The sequence below is a fragment of the Nelumbo lutea genome, chromosome 1, assembly GCF_056320005.1.
Source record: "Nelumbo lutea isolate HS-2025 chromosome 1, American lotus-T2T, whole genome shotgun sequence".
Taxonomy (NCBI): Eukaryota; Viridiplantae; Streptophyta; class Magnoliopsida; order Proteales; family Nelumbonaceae; genus Nelumbo; species Nelumbo lutea.
The window spans coordinates 187,225,692-187,241,096 of NC_142684.1; the positions used below are offsets into that span (position 1 = coordinate 187,225,692).

General features: G+C 36.7%; 1 protein-coding gene across 2 annotated transcripts in view; it reads left to right on the forward strand.

Annotated features, from left to right (window-relative positions):
• The first annotated feature begins 2,226 nt into the window (after positions 1-2,226).
• LOC148879877 (putative E3 ubiquitin-protein ligase RHB1A) overlaps positions 2,227-15,405 on the forward strand; it is a 32,613-nt gene continuing 19,434 nt past the window's right edge. Inside the window, exons 1-2 of one of the 2 annotated variants that reach the window (XM_088961598.1) lie at positions 2,227-2,758; positions 3,966-4,090. In XM_088961598.1, coding sequence (XP_088817724.1) covers positions 4,031-4,090 — 60 coding nt within the window. In that variant the 5' untranslated portion in view covers positions 2,227-2,758; positions 3,966-4,030. Of the gene's footprint in view, positions 2,759-3,043; positions 3,210-3,296; positions 4,091-15,405 lie in introns of those variants that run through there. The other variant, XM_088961599.1, reaches the window with a different exon arrangement.

Below are 15,405 nucleotides of genomic sequence, written 5' to 3' on the forward strand. Positions count from 1 at the left end.
GTGAGATTTTTCTCGTATTTTTTAGTCTAAAATGTTTTATATCATAAATCTAATATTTAAATTTATTTATTTTTAATAATTACATTGTAATTTTTAAAATTAGATTAAATTTTTAATTTTAAAATCTTTTGAATATATTGACCAAACCAAAAATCGACCCAAGCCAATACAACTTGAGTGGGTCGATTTTCACAAAAGATTAGTCGGTTTCAGTTGACAAACTCTCTAACTTGACTAGGTCAATTTGGTTTCCAAATAGCCTACAACCAAACCAAACCAACTAATGGACACTCATTATTTCAGCTAAATTAATAGTCTTATCTCTGATAAATAACAATAGTTTAATATTTGATAATTATTGAAAAATTATAGCAAAAATACATAATTATTGAAAACATATTGATAATGAAAAATACAATAATTATAGAAATTACAAAAATACAATAAGTACTAAAAATGTATTAACTTAGTGAATATATAGTATAATCTCTAATAAATATTAATCAATAACTTATAACAAAAATAAAATAAGTACAATAAATTAAATTTAAAAATTTCAATAATAGTAATCTAATCTCTAATAATTATTGAATTTTTTTTGTTAAATAACAAAACAAAATAAATTTATACATAATAATTGAAAATACATTTATCACAAAAGACAATATATATTAATTTTAGTACATATAATTATATAATAAATACAGATTAAGAGTTTAAAATTATTATTAATAAATATTAATTCTTTTGAAAGTTATTTTCTTGAATTATTACTTGATATAAGTGAAATTATTTATTTATAATATTATGTAAAAATATTAAACTATTATTAATTTCAATACTATGTTATAATTGTTTTTATTGTTTTTATATATATTTTTAAATTTATTACATAATTTCTTTATTTTAACTATTTAAAATCTAGTTATGTTAAATATTTTGTCACTTAAAATGTTTAGTTATTTAAATACATAAATAATATGTAAAACATTTAAATTTTAAAATATTAATTATTTATTGAATTTAATTATCCATAAAATCATAATTTATACTATTATTACATAATTTCATTATTAATTTTGCAATATATTAATTATTATTAATTTCAATATTATGTTATAATTATTTTTCTACTTTGAATAAACTTTTTAAATATATTACATAATTATATTATTTTAAATATTTAAAATATAGTTATGATAAATATTTAGTTATTTGAATATTTAAATAATCTATAAAATATTTAAAATATTTTGTTATTTGAATTTTATTTATTTAAAGCTATTACATATTATTAAATATTTAAAAACATTTAAATTAATAATATGGAAAAACATAATTCAATTTGTTAGCACATAATTTTGTGATATATTTTGTAAAAATATAAAATTATTTTTTGTGTTTTTAATAACTATTTTAGAGTTATTATATAACTTTATTAGAATATTTAAATAATTCTTAATTTTTTAATCCAAACATTCTTTAGATAGATATAGATAAAAAGTGTGGGAGGGGATAAAAAAAATAGAGATAATTTAGGAGAGAAACTCCCTACTGAATTAGAGATAATTTTGGAGATAAATAAGAATTAGAGATAATTTAGAAGATAAATAGGAATTAGAGATGATTTTGGAGAAAGTGGGGGAGATAATTTAGGAGAAATTTTAGAAAAATATATTATTTAGGTTATTGAGAAAATACATTTCATTGATTTTTTAAAAAATGAAATAAAATAAAAAATAAAGAAAAAAGAAAATTTATTGACCACTTTGTTTTATTATATGTATATATATTGCAGTCGACATGAAAACATGTGCGGTGTCGCGTGCTTACACCCTTCTATATATTGCAGTATATAGAAGACGGTGTATTGGAAATATCTCCACCCTTCTCTCTATATTGTTATTTATGTAGAGATATTACTAATGCACAGCTGAAATAGGCTGCGAGGACGGTGTGTGTTCTGTGAGTACAAAATCCGAAGTCACAGGAATTGTTGAGACTTGAGAGTAGTGGACACCGCACGATCTTTGAATCTAAAATGATTAACCTTTCCAAATAAAAGTACAGGGAAGTTGGGTACAATCATTGTACTATAACAATTAATGAATTATCAATCGTCCATCAGTGGGCCCATATCAACTGAAAGATTTTGAGAGTTCAATTACTCTCTCGTCGTTTTGATTAACGGTGGGATATAACCTTCCACTTAGATTACTAAATTCTATTGATACTTGCTATCAACAACTTGCGAGTACTCTATGACGGCTCTCAAAATACACTTTGTTTTGATTATGGGGAGCATCTCCCCATAAATTTAACATATTTTCGATGTGCAGATGGATTTCGCCTCTCAAAATTGCGAGCACGGTTTTTCCTTTCAGGAGATCATCGAGAGAATGTATTTAGGATCCACACCCAGACTAGTTACTCCAGTTTCAGATAAAGGATTCCAATAAAACGGCTGTCGTATATGGGCCTATAATCCTTGAAGTGAAAGCCGACAATCCTGCAGTGAAAAATTCCAATCTAACAATCCTTAGCCTGATAAGGATGTCCTCGGCTATCCTTGACGGAGGATTCCATCATTTCTCTATTTGAGGTCTGTTGTTGAACAAAGTCTTCCCCACACGACAGTAGAGGGGATGAAGAAGAGAGAGAGCCTTCTTGGCTTTCTCCTTTTTACTGAACTGAAAACCTTCTTGAATTTCTGAAAATCAGATCGGAATTGTCAAATTTAATTCCTTTGCACTGAGAGGTAATGATTACAGTCTTCTACTGATTCCTTTTCACTGATAAAATTCTGCAGTTTTATTGATTGCTTGGTTGTTCACTTTCATGGATGTATCATTGTTTTCTGTGTTTTTTTTTTCTTTTCCTCTTTAATATACACAGAAAGCAGGATATTTCAAATGGCATCAATACGCCAGTAATCGATTTAATGCTTATTTTTGGGGACAAAAGTACCTTCTACAGAAATTTTTAGACTTCGTATGGTCAATTAAACACAACCAACAGTTCAATTATTAACATGTATTCTCAGTTGTATGCACTATGCACCTGAATAACTGCGAATTCCATTGCTGCAACAAAACAAAGTGTGGGTTGGTGGGGCCAGACTTAAAGGATGGCAACTCCATGTGGCAGAGGCTCATTGAGAGTGAAGTAGATGCTCTAAGTGGAAGTTTGGCCACAGGCGACAATACTAGGTAACCGATATTATGAGTTTGGGTTTTCATTGGACAAGGGAAAATATACTTCTAGTACTATTTCTTGATTTGTGCATTTGGATTTAGGGTATTGCCACCTACCAAGAGTGAATTGTACCCAACCTGTTGCAAATGTGATGTTGGTGAAGTTTTTAATTGCTGTTATACTGTAAGTTAATGAAGTCTGAAAAAATAGCGTTTTTGTGTCACTTGATTAATATTCTACAACATAAAACAGATAGAAACTAATCCCGAGTTACAGAGCTTAGAATATTTGTCCATTTGATTTGAAACCATTTCAAAAGTAGATTGTATGGACTATGGTGTAAGTTCTCCCTCTCTCTTTCTCTCTCTCTCTCTCTCTCTCTCTCTCTTTTCTAATATTGAATGATTAACTTTGTAGTTTATGCAAGTTACTTTCTCATTCACACTAACTTTCTTTGAGTTATATTGAATTTTGTTTTTTTACTTATTGTCTTTTCCCAACATGCAAATTAAGCCTTTAATTTGATGCTGAATGACACATTTGAGGAAATAATAGTATAAGAGAGGACAATACCTTTAAGCCTTCTCTACAACATACTTAAGAAATTAGTGACAATTCTATAGTATAGAAATATCAGCCTCTCTAATGCGATTAAAACATTGGATATACAAGTAGAGGTTTGACTGGCTAGTCATTTTATATCATTAAATTCAACATTGGATATACAATACCTTTATCTGATTCTATTTGCTTCTGTTGTTATACTGAAGAATGGCAGAAAAATGCATAAACATCAAATAGTTTCACTGGATAGCAAGATAATTGAAAGAAAGAAATGGGAGGTTGCTGTTGTTGTTCCTCAAGAAGATCTCAACTGGATCAGACATACTATTACGTCAGTTTTCTGGCCTTTCACATCCGATTTCCTTCATATTTGTTTCATATGAATCATGTGAATTGGTTCATATGCACTTCTGCAGTTTTGTAGCTGTTAATTTTGGTTGCTTTTAAAGTAGGGTTAGTTGGTCACTTTCTTTTACTTCTGCAGTTTCCTTTTGAAAATATGTGAAGGATTTTTCTCTTTATTTTGTCTAAGCTTTGTTTCTTTTTTATTTTTCCCTTATAAAGGTATAGAGCAAATTAGCTATTTTTATCAGTACAAGACAAATTAGTTATACTCATCCACAAAAGAAAATGGAAAAAAAGAAGGGTGATCTTCATATGCACTTATGCAGTTTTGTAGCTGTTAATTCCAGTTGTTTTTCAAGTAGGGTTTGTTGGTCACTTTCATCATGTACTTGTCCAGTTTCCCTTTGAAAATCTATGATAGTGATTCTTTTCTCTTTATTTTTGTCTAATCTCTGCTTCTGTTAATTTTCCCTTAATAAGGCATAAAACAAATTAATTATTTTTTGTAGTACAGAACAAATTGGTTATACTTATCCACAAAAGAAAAATGATGTTGATTAATTCATTGAGAAAGAATGTAATGAATAAACAAAGGAAAAATTATCAAAAAAAAAAAACAAGGGAAAACTGTTACTTTTTCCCGCTTGCATCTATTTTCTTTTAGTGTGTTAGCTGGGAGTTGGGGTTGAAATTACAGTCCTCATATGACATAGATTATAGACCATAAAGGTCAATTGACTTCATTTTTTTTTTCTGTGCCAGCTATTTATTTCTCCAGGTTCTTCATTTTTGGCTTGAACTTTGGTGATCTTTTTTTTTTTCTTTTTTTTCTAAGTAATGTATTGTATTAAGGATCAAAGAAGTGTATACATAAATTGATAAACATACAACTCCTGCATGACAAAGTACAAAAGGTTCATTATATTTTATGGTGATGACTTAGCAACTCAATTTCATTAACGAATTTCCTTCAAATAACTTTTTAAGAGTAGGCAATGGTATTAGTTAATGGTGTGTGGTTAAGGACTTCTTTCCAGCGAATAGAGGCTTGAGGCAAGGTGACCCCTTCTCACCCTTTTTGTTTACTTTGGTGACAGATGTGTTTAGTAGACTAATAAAAAAAGCAAACTTTGTTGATTTGTGTAGAGAGGGGGGGGGGTGTAGGAATAACATTTCAGTAACTCACCTTCAATTTTTGGATGATACGCTCATTTTTTGTTGAGAGGACCCCCAAAAGGCAAGGAATCTAAAAGGGGTAGTGAAATTGTTTGAATGTCTTTCTTTGTTGAAGATTAATTTTGAGAAAAGTTGTGGCTAAAATAAATCTAAATGAAGATGAGTTGAGGGTTGTAGTGGAATCCTTAGGTTGCCTTACTTCAGATTGGTCATTGAATTACTTAGCCATGCCTTTAGGAGATATAATCCTCAAGAAAGCAGGTTATGAGCACCTATAATAGAAAAGATGTGCTAAACGGTTGGCAGCATGGAAGAGGAATTACATCTCCCTAGGAGGAAGGATAACATTGATAAAATCCACCCTAGAAAACTTGCCAGTCTACTATCTTTCAGTTTTTAGGATGCCACAGAGGGAGGTGCTGAAAGTAGAGAAAACTATGAGGGATTTTTATGTGGGAACTAGGTGAGGGTAGGAAGGATCATCTGATAAATTTGGAAACTGTGTAAAGGCAAGGAACAAGGGGGCTTGGGTTTAGGGAATATGGGGAAGAAGAATCTAGCCTTGTTAGGGAAGTGGTTATGGAGATGGCCTTTGGAGAGGGGAAGGCTTTGGCATGACATGGTGGAAAGTATGCATGGGAGAGCAGGCAATGGTTTGGATGCTGATCCATCTCAGTGAGCTACGCTGTCTTCACCTTGGAAAACCATTCATGGCATTCTCCCGTAATTTCTGAGTTTTACAAGGTATGATGCATGCATTGGAGATAAGGTTTTACTTTGTGAAGATCTTTGGATTGGCAACTTGACTCTATGGACATGTTTCCCCCAAATATTTGCCTCCTTTTCCCCTTCATCTGGTATTAGTTAGGACTTGGGGGAGCTGCCAACCAAATATTTGGGAATGCCTTTAGGGGCTAAAGGCAATGCAAAATCTATTGGGAACCTATAGTGTGTTGTCAAAGGGAGTAAGGTCACTTTAATTAAAGGTGTGTTGTCATCTATCCTGGCTTATTTATTGTCCATGTACCCAATTCTAGTTGGGATGACAACCTCTATTGAAAAAAAATGAGGGAGTTCTTATGGAAAGGCTGGAAGGACGATACGAAGATTCATCTAGTAAACTGGGGAAGGGTCTGCAAGCACAAGAAAAATGGAGGTTTGGGAATTAGAATATTGAGAGATCTGAATATTGTCCTTCTTGGCAAATGTTTTTGGAGATTTGGACAGCAAGAGAATAGCCTGTGGAGGAGTGTAATTAAAGCAAAGTACAGTCTAAGAAGCGGGGTTTAGGAGCCAGGTGAAGCAAGTCAGCCATATGGATGCTCAATATGGCAAGGGATAGAGAAAAGTTGTAGTCATTTCAGTAAGGAAATCATTTTTGAAGTGGGGAATGGAAACAAGTTCAGGTTCTCGAAGGATTACTGGTGTGAGGGTGGTAGTCTTTTGAAAGATGGTTCCCTGAGTTATTTGTAGTAGCAGTGGATGAGGAAGCAATGGTAGCAGACAGATTATTTGTAGTTTTCCAGTGGAAATTGTGTTTGGAATCCCCTTTTGAGAAGAGCTTTAAATGACTGGGAGATTGAACCTGTTGCTTGTTTGTTCCTAAAGCTTTATAGTACTCATATGTCATATTGACCCCAACAAAGATGACAGAGTATGGCTGGGTGGTAAAGATAGGCAATTCTCTGTTAGTTCCTTTTATGAAGATCGGTACTCGGGAGTACCCTATGAGCCTAATCTGGTGCAAATGCATTCTACTAAGATCCTGACTAAGGATAATCTCTTGAGTAGAGGTGTAGTAATTGATTCTTCAGAATGTGTACTCTGTAACAGGGCAGATGAATCTATTGATCACCTGTTACTACATTGTAAATTCTCTTATAGCATCTACCATCTCAGTGAAAGTGTACAGTTTGTTTGCCTTCAAGGGTTGTTGCCTGGTGCTGGTGGACAGCTTCTTGAAAGGGTGGCATCTACAAGGTCTGATCAATAGAGGAAAGGCTATTTGGCAAATGATTCCTGGAGTAGTGTGGTGGACTTTATGGCAGGTGAGGAACACTAGAATCTTTCAAAACAAAGAAATCAAGTGGAGGATGTGTGGCAAAAAATTGTGGGCAAACTGTTTTCTCGGTCATCAGCTCAGTTTAACTTATACAGTTCAGGTTACAGTTCCCTTTTTGATTATGCAAATCTTTTTGTAATTGTTGATGGAATAATGGCTCAGTTTTTGTATTGTTCTCCCTGTTACAGCCTCTAGTTGTACAAGGTATTTGCTTTCTCTTAATGAAATTCTTAATTTACCTCTTCCCAAAAAAAAATAAAAAAGAAAAAAAAAAAGTTGGGACCTGGGTTTCAGAAGAAATCCGAGGGATCTTGAGTTTGATCAGGTTACCTATTGAAAATTCTCGAGCCTGTTTCTTTGGACCCCTCTTTACCTGACTCTAGGATTTGGACCCCCCACCACAAAGGTGTTTTTTCTTGTGTTCCCTTTTCCTCCTTGTGCTCATTTCCCTCTCCCCCTTCTTTCCATTCAAAATAAGTTTGGTTCAAACCTGTACCACCCAAGGTCAGTTCTCTCTGTTGGGAAGCCTCTCATGAAAAGTTGAACACTTTTGATACTTTGCAAAAAAGGCCTTCTTTTTGCCTTTCTCCTAACTGGTGTACTCTCTGTAAAGCTAATGGTGAGAGCTCTTGCCATTTATTTGTTTCCTGTCCAGTGGTTGTAAGCCTTTGGGAAAGGTTGTTAGTACTTTTTGAGTGTAGGTGGTCAGCGCTTTTGCAGATCAGTGGTCTTTCCAACCCAACTACCTTCAGCTGGTCTAAGTGAACTGGTAGACTCCACTGGAGATGTGCTAGAGCTGTGTTGTGTTAGACCATATGGGAAGAAAGGAATGCTAGAATTTTCAATGATTGAGAAAGAAAGGTGGAGGTTATTTGGGATTGTCTCATCAGAAGAGCTATACTTTGGGCTACCCATGATGATATTTGGAATGGGGGAGTGGTGGCAAATTGTTCAGATGCTAAGGCCAAGCCTATTCTAACCTGGATTTCTCCTGAAGAAGGATTCATAAAACTAAACTTCGATGGCATCGGCATGGAAATCCAGGGCCTTCAGGAAAAGGGGGTGTCTTCAGGGATATGGAAGGGCATATAATTGCTTTATTTTTGGGTCCAGATGGACTGCGGGGTTCTATCTTTGCCGAATTCCAGGCAGTTTTGCAAGGGGTGCTGTATGCAAGACAGATGAACTTGGACAGGTTGGTAACTGAGGGAGATTCTAAGCTGGTAGTGGGGTGGTTGACAGATCCAGACACGGTTGTTTGGACTTACAGGGATGCAGTGAAAAGAGTGAAATGGTTAGCCTCTAATATGATTGTCAGGATCCTCTGGCAAAGGACAGCTAATTGGTTAGCTGATTACTTAGACAAGCAAGGGGTGCGTAGGGAACATGTTTTTGTGGGCCCACTTTAATCTGGTTTTTTCTGAGGCTGCATCTCGTGCCTCTTCTTGGGAAGCTGCTATGTATATGTTCTGATTTTATTAATAAATCTTTCTTTTACTTCTAAAAAAACAAAATAAAAAATCTTTCAAATAATTTTGGTTTTATTTCCAGGTCTGGTGAAATTTAGAAATGCTATTTCATTTTTTCGAGCCAATCAGTAATTAACTTTGGGCTCTCACATGGCTTTTCCCATAATACTCTCATGTGATCATCCATCGTACAGATGCAGATGACCTTCTTGATTAAGATAACCTAACCTATTTCTTCTTCATGGAAGAATAATATGGGCATTCCTGACTGTCCCTCAGATAGGAGACTTTGGATTGTCCACTTCTTCATTTCCACACTCCTTTGATCCTGTACCCCACACAACAAGGGCTTTTTGACCGAAACATATCCTGTTAAAGAGGGGGGAGGATATGGGCTCTTTAGGTTCCTATTGTTGTAGCATGGAAGATTATTTAGTCACTCGCACTCCTCTAAACAGCCTGACTAGCAAGCCATTTTGTAAAATAGATGCAGATAAAATTTCTTTATTAAGGTAAAATTTTATTTGAGAAAAAATAAGTTACAACAAGGTGAAGAAATATCACTTTTTTTTCAATTGATAACAATGAAAACTTTCATTGATAGAGAGAATCTTATGTTCAAAAGAGAAACCCAATTGTTAGGCTACTGTTCTACTTAACCCCTCCCATAATTTTTTACATAACTTTTGTGTTCAGCTTAAATTGATAGTTCTCCAAAACATGTGTACCCTGGTAACTCCTTGTCGAGTAAATGAATCATCCAAACAATTAGCTGACCTTGGAGTCGAATTCATTGCCACAATCATGTTGCTAGCTGATTGCTTGATTTCCCTTAAGACCTGTCTAAATGGCCAAGTACCTTGGCATCCATTCTTTAACTAGCCCGCTGCATTTTTGTATCACCTTCCACCACAAGGTTCCTCAAGTTCAACCTCTTGCCTAGCTTAAGTCCATTCTATACAGCCAGTATCTCTGTCCTAGTGGAATACTCAATGCCCATGGGGCCCAAGTAGATGGCAGCTACGTCTCCTTAATCATTCCTGAATATTCCTCCCACACCTGACATTCCTGGATTGCCCAAGCCGCAGCCATCAAAATTGAGCTTTGTTTCATCTTCAGTTGGGGGTCTCCACTTTCTGATACCTGCCCTCACTGATGTAGATGCCAGCTACTACTTACCACCCTCTTATGATGCCATCCATTGTAAAAGGTTCAATATCTTCATTGTTTTAACCTAAAATACCACTCTAATCATGATCTTTTCCATCAATACTTTCTGATTGTGAAGAAATATCATCTTTGAGAAAGAAAACTGCAGGTTCTTACAATTGACACACACACACACACAAAAAGATATTTGGATAGATAATAGGTAGATTAGAGGGAGGGAGAAGTGCAGAAACTATAGGAAAGTGAATACACAGAAAACAGAAAACAAACAAAAGGTGTTAGAAAGTAACATTTATGGGCCCTATCAGGGACTCCTTTATTGACATGAGAAATCTTCTTATTAGGAGGAATCCCATTTCTTAGCCTTACAAGGTGTGTTTCTGGAGTCTTGTATCACTTATCTGCTTCTTTTAGTTGCTCAAGTTGCACCAAGAAATACTACCTTGTGGTGTTATATGGAAGTATGGAACCTAAACAGTGGTCCAATGTAAAGATCCAGAACTTATTGCTATTCATTGTAAAAAAAATGCACATGTTCTTGTGCATTTTATAAATACAAATAATCAATAAGATGGTTTCCACGATGTAAGCAACATAAGTGGCATGATAGGGCTGTGAATACTCCAATAGGCTGGGTTGACCTTACACAACCAAATTGATCTGTAACTGTTATATAGGGACTGACAGGCATTTTTTCAATTGGTTGGTTATGAGTATGATTTTTGAGACTCATTCTATCAAGTGGTTAGGAGAAGAGGGTGGTCCCTAGAGATTAGCTCATTACTTGCCCCAAGCGGGGGACATTTTAAATTCCATTAGTGTAAACCTGTGTTGGATTCCTAGGAAACTAAATTCCCTTGCTGATAGTCTAGCTAAATTTGGTGTTCTCTTGAATCCAAAGTAGTTAATACCATACATCCAAGTGTACCCTTTAGCCACCAGTCTTGCTTTGAATCTCTCAATAGAGCCATCAACCTGGTAGTTGATAGTCAGTTCCTCCCCTTTAGGCAACTCATGTTCCAAGCATTATTTTTATACAATGTCTCCATCTCATTGTATATGCAAACATCTCTCTTAGAGTTTGTTATCTCTTGCCTCTTTTCTTGTTTTGATAATGCTTTAGACAAGATTTAAGGATAGGCTGAGAAGTAGAGGCTAAGAAGGGAAAATATGAGAGAGACAACAAACTATAAGAGAGATGTTTGCATATATAGCGAGAAGTACATTTATTGCAATGGGAAGGTCAAGATCGAGAAAATAGGGTATAAATGAAGAGGGATCTAGACCTGTTGTCACTTCAACAATTGGTGGTGCATGAGCCTCTATTAGTTATGAGGAACAACTTGTTCATGCTTGTGCCTATGATAGATTTACATCCTTTCGGTGGTAGCATTGTTGTCAAGGCGTCGCCTAGGCGCCCTTAGTTAGGCGCCTTGCCCTTGATGTATCTTATTAATGTATGTGTTAATACTGTAGAGAACATTGATGTGGGCCCCACATCTGTGGTCCCACTCTGTCCGTACGGTAGAATGTATCTAGTCACAGCTGTGGTCAATTTATTATTCTGTTATTCTAGTTGTTATTTACTTTTCAGTTTTATATTGTTATGTGTTATGATGTAAACACCAAGGGCAGATGTGTCCTTTCATGTAACTAGCATAACATATAAATATTAACTTAAAGTGGCGGAGGCAGAATATTGAGATTCTGTTCTTCTCCTCAAAACCTGTGTTCTACTATTCTCTCATCACTCTTTCTCCTTCTTCTTCACTTTCTCTTCTCTTCGAACCTGAATTTTCTTAGTGATCAAGACTGATAGCAGTCTTGATCAACTACATGGTATCAAAGCCAAATTAGGGTTTCTCATGCGAGCCTAATACCAGCTGACCACATGAGAATCTCCTAGGACTGGGAGCTTAAAAGGAGGAGTTCGCAGACTGATTCTTGGAGATCGCCAGAAGTGCTAGCAGCTATTGGAAACTTGTTAGGGTTGCAGAGTGTTGGTGGTCAGGAAGGATCAAAGAAGACTAGGGTTCGGGTAACCCTAGAAGGCAGCGGACAATTTTTCCTTGTAAGTTATTTACTTTTTAAGAAGTTATATCAGAGAAGATAGGTTGGACCTATCTGGAGGGGAAGGCCGAACCACCCTAGGGTTTTCTCTATTCGATTCACTAGGGTTTTACAACAAACCCTAGTCCGAATTGTCTCAGCTATGTTTCTCTCTACTCTAGGGTTTGAAAGTAATCTTGCGGCAAGCCCTAGTGTTTGACTCAACCTTGTGGTTTATATATACAGTTTCTAGGGTTTCTTATTAACCCTACTACAAGTCTATATACACAATACTGATTGGATTGTGCAACTGAATTGTTCACTTTAAGGACTGATTAAAACTCTAACTCTCCCAAGCATATCAGACCTATTTTAAGCTGTTTTTTCAGAGTCCTAAGGGCTAGAGCTCTACGGACAGCTACTATTGTGTTGGCTAGTTGGTTTCAGTTCAGATTTATCTCAGTTTGTGCACATACACTGTGAAGACAGATCAGGCCCATACTGTTTTTTGATTGTGATTGGTAGTCCAAGTGCTATTTTGAGACTTGACAGAAATCGAGTTTAAAAATCAGGCAGAAGGCAGCCTCGGGAACATCAGTTATGGTAGTGTTTCTGAGATGGGTGGTCAGATTACGACTGTAAAGTTTGATTGATCAAACTATTTGGAATGGGCCCAATCATCCATGATGGCTATTGGTGGAAGAGGTAAATTAGGGTACCTCTTGGGAGATATGAAAGAACCTCCCAAGGGAGACCTGACATATACCAAGTGGATTCAAGAAAACTACTTGGTTATGACATGGCTGTGTAATTCCATGCAACCTCATATTAGCCGGAATTATTTGTGGGCAAAGACAGCTAAGGAGATATGGGATGTTATGAAAGAAACTTATTCCCAATCCCTTAATGTTGCCAGAGCATATGAATTGAAATGTGAAGTGAAAAATCTTAAACAAGGAGAGAGATCGGTTTCGGTATATTTCTCTACTTTGCAGTCCCCGTGGCATGAGATTGATCACTTAGAGACTCTTGAGTGGGAGAGTCCCAGAGATGCACAGATATATAGAAAGCAGGTTGAGACAAACTGGGTATTTGAGTTTCTGGTAGGCCTAAATTCAGAGTATGATATTGTACGACAACAAATTTTGACTAGAGACGGTGTGACTCTCTCTCAGGCATACTCATTTGTACACAGTGAAGAGACCAGAAGGAAGGTTATGATGCAACCTCAGCCCCCCACACCAGCCTTTGTAGCGGTCACACCCAAATCAGGGGGTGATTCAGAAAAGGACAGGAGGAAGGAAGACAAGAAGGATGTGGTGTGTGAACATTGTAAGAAGCTCAAACATACAAAAGAAACATGTTGGAAACTACACCCTCACTTGGTTCCTGCGAAGTTGAGAATCAAGAAGGGCACTGCTCATGTAGCAGTGAACATTGATTCAGCATCCTCATCTGGCACAAAAGGAACATCTTTAGAGATCTTAGCTGCAGTTCAGGCTGCCCTAATGCAGTTAGAAAAGGAAGTTGGAAATTCAGTTCAGCCACTGCAGTCTTCATTAGCCCCTGCCACATTTGCCTTCGCACATTCAGGTACTCGAGCTTTAGCCTATCATGCCTCAGCTCCAGGTACTACTGAACCTTGTTGGGTAATAGACTCAGGTGCATCTGATCACATGACTAGCTTGCCTTCATTGTTTACTACTTACCACTTGTGTTCTAGTAGGGATAAAGTATCTATTGCTGATGGCTCCCTGGTTCCTATTTCTGGAAAAGGTGACATCAAGTTATCAGATACTATCTCCCTATCATCTGTCTTGCATGTTCCTAAGCTTGATACTAACTTTCTTTCAGCCAGTAGTATTACCAAGCATATGAACTGCTCAGTAACCTTCTTTCCTGACCGATGTGTTTTTCAGGACCTGGAGACGAAGAAGGTGATTGGGACTGACCGTGAGACAAATGGGATCTATCTGCTCGGGTAGAGGTTCCGTCAAGGAGAGTCAGTTGAGAATATGTCTTTTGTTTCTCAGAGTGTGAGTCCAGTTATGCCAAAGCATAACCGATTAGGTCATTTGTCTTTTCGGTCTTTACAGAGTCTGTTTCCTGCTTTATTTGAGTCTATTGAGTTGTCTTAGTTACAGTGTGAAAGTTGTGAGTTTGCTAAGCAAGTAGAAAGCCTTATTTATTGAGTAATAAAAGGAGTTATAATTCTTTTGATATTGTGCATACTGACGTTTGGGGGTCCATGGGTGGGTACAAATATTTCTTGTTATTTGTTGATGACCATACCCATTTTTCTTGGGTTTATCTCATGCGTTCACGAGATGAGGTACCTTCCCTGACTTAAAATTTTCACCAAATGATCCTAACCCAGTTTGATACCAAGATCAAAGTTCTCAGATCTGATAACGCAAAGGAATACTTTGCTAAATCATTGACCTCTTATCTTCTTCATCATGGGGTTATCCACTAGAGCTCTTGCCCTCATACACCTCAGCAGAATGGAGTTGCCGAAAGGAAGAATAGGCACATTTTGGAAGTAGCTAGAAGTCTCATGTTTACTTCCAATGTTCCTATCCGCTTCTGGGGTGATGTTATCCTCACGACGGTATACCTTATTAATCGGGTTCTTTCCAGGGTCCTTGATATGAGATATCCTTTTTCCCTCCTACTTCCAAGGTCCTTGGAAGTAGCTAGAAGTCTCATGTTTACACTTAGGGTCCTTATACCTGTTTTCTTCAGCTTCTCGGACCCCATCACTCCAAGTTCAAACCCAAAGCCTCCAAATGCATCTTCCTTGGTTATGCACAAACTCAAAAGGGTTATTGCTGCTATGATCCTGTCTCAGGGAGGAAGTTTGTCTCCATGGATGTCACTTTCTTTGGGGGGACACCCTATTATCCTCGGGTTTCCCCTCAGGGGGAGAGCAGTGAGAGTGGGGGCTTGAGTCATTGTCTTCAGGGGGGAGAGCAGTGAGAGTGGGGTAGTTCCTTTACCTATTCCATTGGGTGATGAGGGCTGCAATGGTTAGGGTAGTCAGAGGGATCAGGAGTTGAGGGAGAGCTGCGATGGTGAGGGTGGTCAAAGGGATTAGGAGTTGAGGGTCTATCACAAGTGGTGCAGGCAGGTTGATTCTAATCATCAGCAGTCCAGGCCAGCTCCAATCTCATCTGCAGTTCCAGGTCTAGGTACTACGGTCCCAGCCATTTCACCTTCTACAAATGATCTTGACCTTCCGATTGCAGTCCGTAAAGGGAAACGACATTGTATCCCATTTTTTATCCTATGATCGCCTATCTCCTACCTATAGGTCCTACCTTAGTTCCATTTCCAATGTCCCTATTCCAAGAACAGTGCAAGAAGCCCTATCCG